The 4,095-nt window shown below is 42.2% G+C and overlaps 1 protein-coding gene across 1 annotated transcript in view; it reads right to left on the reverse strand.

The window, feature by feature from the left end:
- The window catches only part of kcnk10a (potassium channel, subfamily K, member 10a), a 30,673-nt gene extending 26,796 nt beyond the window's left edge, over window positions 1–3,877 (reverse strand). Inside the window, exons 1-2 of the mRNA XM_005942085.3 lie at window positions 3,078–3,877; window positions 768–1,153 (exon numbers count right to left, since the gene is read on the reverse strand). Coding sequence (XP_005942147.1) covers window positions 768–1,153; window positions 3,078–3,132 — 441 coding nt within the window. The 5' untranslated portion in view covers window positions 3,133–3,877. The remainder of the gene's footprint in view (window positions 1–767; window positions 1,154–3,077) is intronic.
- Window positions 3,878–4,095: the final 218 nt, after the last annotated feature.

Below are 4,095 nucleotides of genomic sequence, written 5' to 3' on the forward strand. Positions count from 1 at the left end.
CAGCCTTATGAAATTTCCCCTTGTGGGACTAATAAAGGTATATCAAATCAAATCAAATCAAATCAAATAAACAGCCTTTCTTTCCTTCCTTTTCCAACCTTACTATTTTGTTACTTTTACTTTTGTTAATAGCCTTTCATGTTGTCAGTCAAAACATGGATGAAATGAGATTATCAATTTTGCATTGACCTCTCTCATATTTCTACTGAGAAAAAAAATATTTTGCAATGATTATTTTTTATCATTTTATAACCACTCCCAAATATGATATTAAACCTAAAAGATTATGCTTTAAACAAAGATGACTAGTTAACATATAAACAGAGGTCTATGTTTTTCAGATTTACTAAGAAATACTCCAACTTTACCACTTTTAAATTTTTTTGTAATGATCTTATGTACTATTATTTGCCATTCTTTTCTGAATAACATCCAAAAGCCAGTACACTCAAATTTCAAAAAATTTATTGAATTAACCATAGTCAGCAGGCTTTCCTTCCAAACACATACATGCCCAGTCATATTCTTTCAATAAAGTACATCATTAAGGAAATTCTTCAAGGATATCTGGAAACATTGAGCAATCTCCACATTTGTACCAGACTATTCAGTGTGGTCTGTATCCACACCAGGGTGCCTGACAGAGTATGTGCTCGAATGGCGTCAGATCAATGTGACGCTTAGGTTTCAGTTGACCTGAGTCCCCACTGGGAAAACCAGTCAAAGACTGAGGAAAGGCAAATCTATCAAACAGCAGCTGCTCTTACCTTGATGATAGCCTCCAAGTCTTCTGCGGACACACAGGGGTGTTTTAGCAGGAAAGCTGCCTTCTCTGCTGTGATGGTGATCTTCTGGTTATTTTCAAAGGGTTGCTCAAGCGCTTGGAACACCAAACCCCCCGCCACCAGGTAGGTCACCACCACTACAAACACAGCTAGCACAGTTTTCAGCTTCATCATGGTGAAGGGAGCTGAGCCATCGGCCACCGCCTCCATGCTGGCCACCATGCTCGGCGGACGGGAGGAGGCGGAGAGCCTTGGCAGAACGCAGCCCATTGGGTTCTGCATAGTGGCCACACTGGCATGTACTAGGCTGGACTGAAGCATGCCTGGCTGCACCTTCTTTGGTGAAACCAGGTTGGTCTGGACTTCCACTGAAACAAAGGGGAAATGAAAAATAGAATGATGTGATATTTGCATGATTGAAGTGATGTTTTCCACTGACAAGTGCTCTGATAGAAAACAGGTGATCAGCAGGAATAAGCTAAAGAAAGGACAGTTTGTTTGATTTTAAAACATATGCTAATAATTTTGCAGATGAAGAAAAGCAGAAAGACCAAACAAAGTCCTCAGGGTACTCAGTGGTGGTAGTTAACAGTGATGCAATGGGAATTCACTGAAGTACAATTTGTTAGTCTATATGCTTATGAAGTGCTTATAAAAATACTTTTTACATGTTACTTGAAACCAAAGAAAAAATATTTGATCATCATGGATTTATCTTTGTTATCGTTATTTGTCAGTATGTTGGTGGGCGGAGCCTATCCCAGCTACCACAGGGCGAGAGGCAGGGTATACCCGGGACTGCTCGCCAGTCTGTTTGCATTCACATCTATGGCTAATTTAGAATTACCAGGTAACCCCACTAACTGCATGTCTTTGGACTGTGGGAGCAATATGATGTTTGGAAGACTAAATAAAACAAGCACTAAGGTGCTGAGGTTACTTTCACTTTTAACTGACACTAATAAAATTTCTCACCACTGTCTCTGTTATAGAAACAAAACACTGAGTGAATAAGTAGATTAAATTCATGCCTATTCAAAGTCACAGAACTTGAAGCAATAATGAACTCTACAGGTTTTGAATGAACAAACTAAATAATTATTTAGAGGATGTCAGCTATTAAACCACAGCAATAACAGGGTGCAGCACTAGAATGTTCCTTCTTGACCTTGGGCAGAAAATCATAATTCAAGTTTTGACAGTTGTTCAACTGCATCTCAGATCTAGAGGCTTTCTGATTTGGTGGATAGTGTTTAGAGTAAATTCTATCGATATCTCTTTTAAACAATCATTCTCTGAATATAAGTAACTGCTGTTTATTATTTGCTACGCCACTGAAAGTGTTACTGTAAAAAAAAATCCCAACATATTAGTGAATGTCACACCTTCTTCTGTGGTTGACAAAAACAGATCGTGATGAGCTCTCAGAGTAACAGCCCAGCAAAGCCAAACAGGTGGATTTTGCATTTCTTCTATTCACGACACAGTGTTATGTAAAAGTAGCACAGGGAATCATGACAGCTGCAACACATTTCACTGACATTAGTACACTTGTAGAAACCAGCAGAGACGGCTGCTTTGATTTATGTAATCAGTCAGCTGCAGTGTGTACAGTTAAGCTTACATGCAGGTGTACACTTCAGAAATCCCGCAATTAATGATGTGCCAACAGCACTTGAAAATAATAGAGGGGTGCCATATAAAAGACTTTGAACTGATCAAGAGCTTGCAAACACTCGATAAACATGCGCATGTTGACGGTGTGGGAGAACGTGACGGTCATGCGGGATTTGGGGGGCTATTTCCACGGGGGTGGATGAGGTAATGTTACGACAGACCTCCCCGCTGCATCACACCGGAGCATTTGTTGACTAACAGCCTCAGGCTAGATGTCCCTGCGTTGCCCCGCTGTGGGCATAATTACTCTTTCTGCCATTAAACGATTTCTCAGGTATAAACACCACAGAGTACCGAAGACGCCGCGGGGTGGATGCGGCTGCAGTGTTTGCCCATAGTAAACTTCAGCATGCAGCTTCCTGTGGAAATTCAATGTCTGGTCAGCATGTTAAGTGGCCAAGCCAGTGGGAGATACTGGACCAATTAGTGTTTACAGAGCAAATAAAGGTCACAAAGAGCAGTTTGACTTCAGCAATTCATTTTAAAACCTGCAGTAATGGGAGGATGTGAACGCCAACTTTCACCGAATCCAGAACGACATCTAACGCGAAAGTGCAGCATGAATAAAACACACCAGCACCTTCACAAAAACAGCATACTGACTGACGGGCTAACCTGGTGGAGGGTTCATGTTCCCTGGTTTTCTTGGATTCTCAGTGGGAAATTTCATCTTGGCTCTTCTGGCACTGCCACTATTAGAAGAAATATATATCCAACTTTCAGGGTCTTTCTGTTGATTCCGTCGCTTTTAACCGGGAAAGAATGGAAAATGGCAGGGAGTAAAAAGACATTATCCGCAGCGCGTGGTTCCGCTTCAGTGGCTGAGAGACTTGCTGCTTGTATGAAGCTTCTCTTCTCCCCAACGGTGGCGGTCTTCAGAAGCGCACACCCACCGCTCGCCGCATCACCGTCTGCATTGTGTAGCAGTAAACACCATGGGCGCGGGTAACGAGAAGCGATGCTCCACTGAAGAATCTAACCATCACATTGCGACGGATTTCTGTTATACATTTACATCACGGTGCATCTGAACAGCTCTGCGCTGCTAGTTGTCAAGACCCACCACTCCCAGATGCTGCTGCTGGTGCAGTTTGGCTTAATCTCCACACCGTAGCGCAGCGTCGTGCCTTTACCACTAGATCACGTTTGTCCAAATGAGAGGAGCAAGCAAAGAGAGGAGAGATGCTGAACCACAGCAAGACGCGCTTCAGTGTTTATTTAACAATAACACCTGGTAGCTGTTGAGAAATATAAGCATTATATAAGAAGTCTGTGCTAAATTAAAATATGTTCCCGCCATTTGTTACACGAGTTAGGGTTAGGCTTTCATCTCCAACAGCCTTCAGTCATATTTGGCCTATTTGATGGCACAAGATTGCTGCCATCTTCTGACGCAGTTAGCTATTGGCTCTGGAAGCAGGCTTGATTCTGCTTGACTACAATTTCATAGCCAAGTTTGTTGCTGTTTCTTTCTTAAGAGCCTGTCCACGATCTGTTAACGAAGGCGGAGCTTGTTAAGCTGTCAGCAGTTTCTTTGATTGTTTGGGCATTCACATTGTGGATAAATCTGTGGTCTTTAACGAGAAACTAATGGGAGACCAGTATGCTAGACAAGCTGCCACTGGCTATGCTT

This window comes from Haplochromis burtoni, unplaced genomic scaffold, assembly GCF_018398535.1.
Source record: "Haplochromis burtoni strain Fernald_Lab_line unplaced genomic scaffold, NCSU_Asbu1 Contig_317, whole genome shotgun sequence".
Classification (NCBI taxonomy): Eukaryota; Metazoa; Chordata; class Actinopteri; order Cichliformes; family Cichlidae; genus Haplochromis; species Haplochromis burtoni.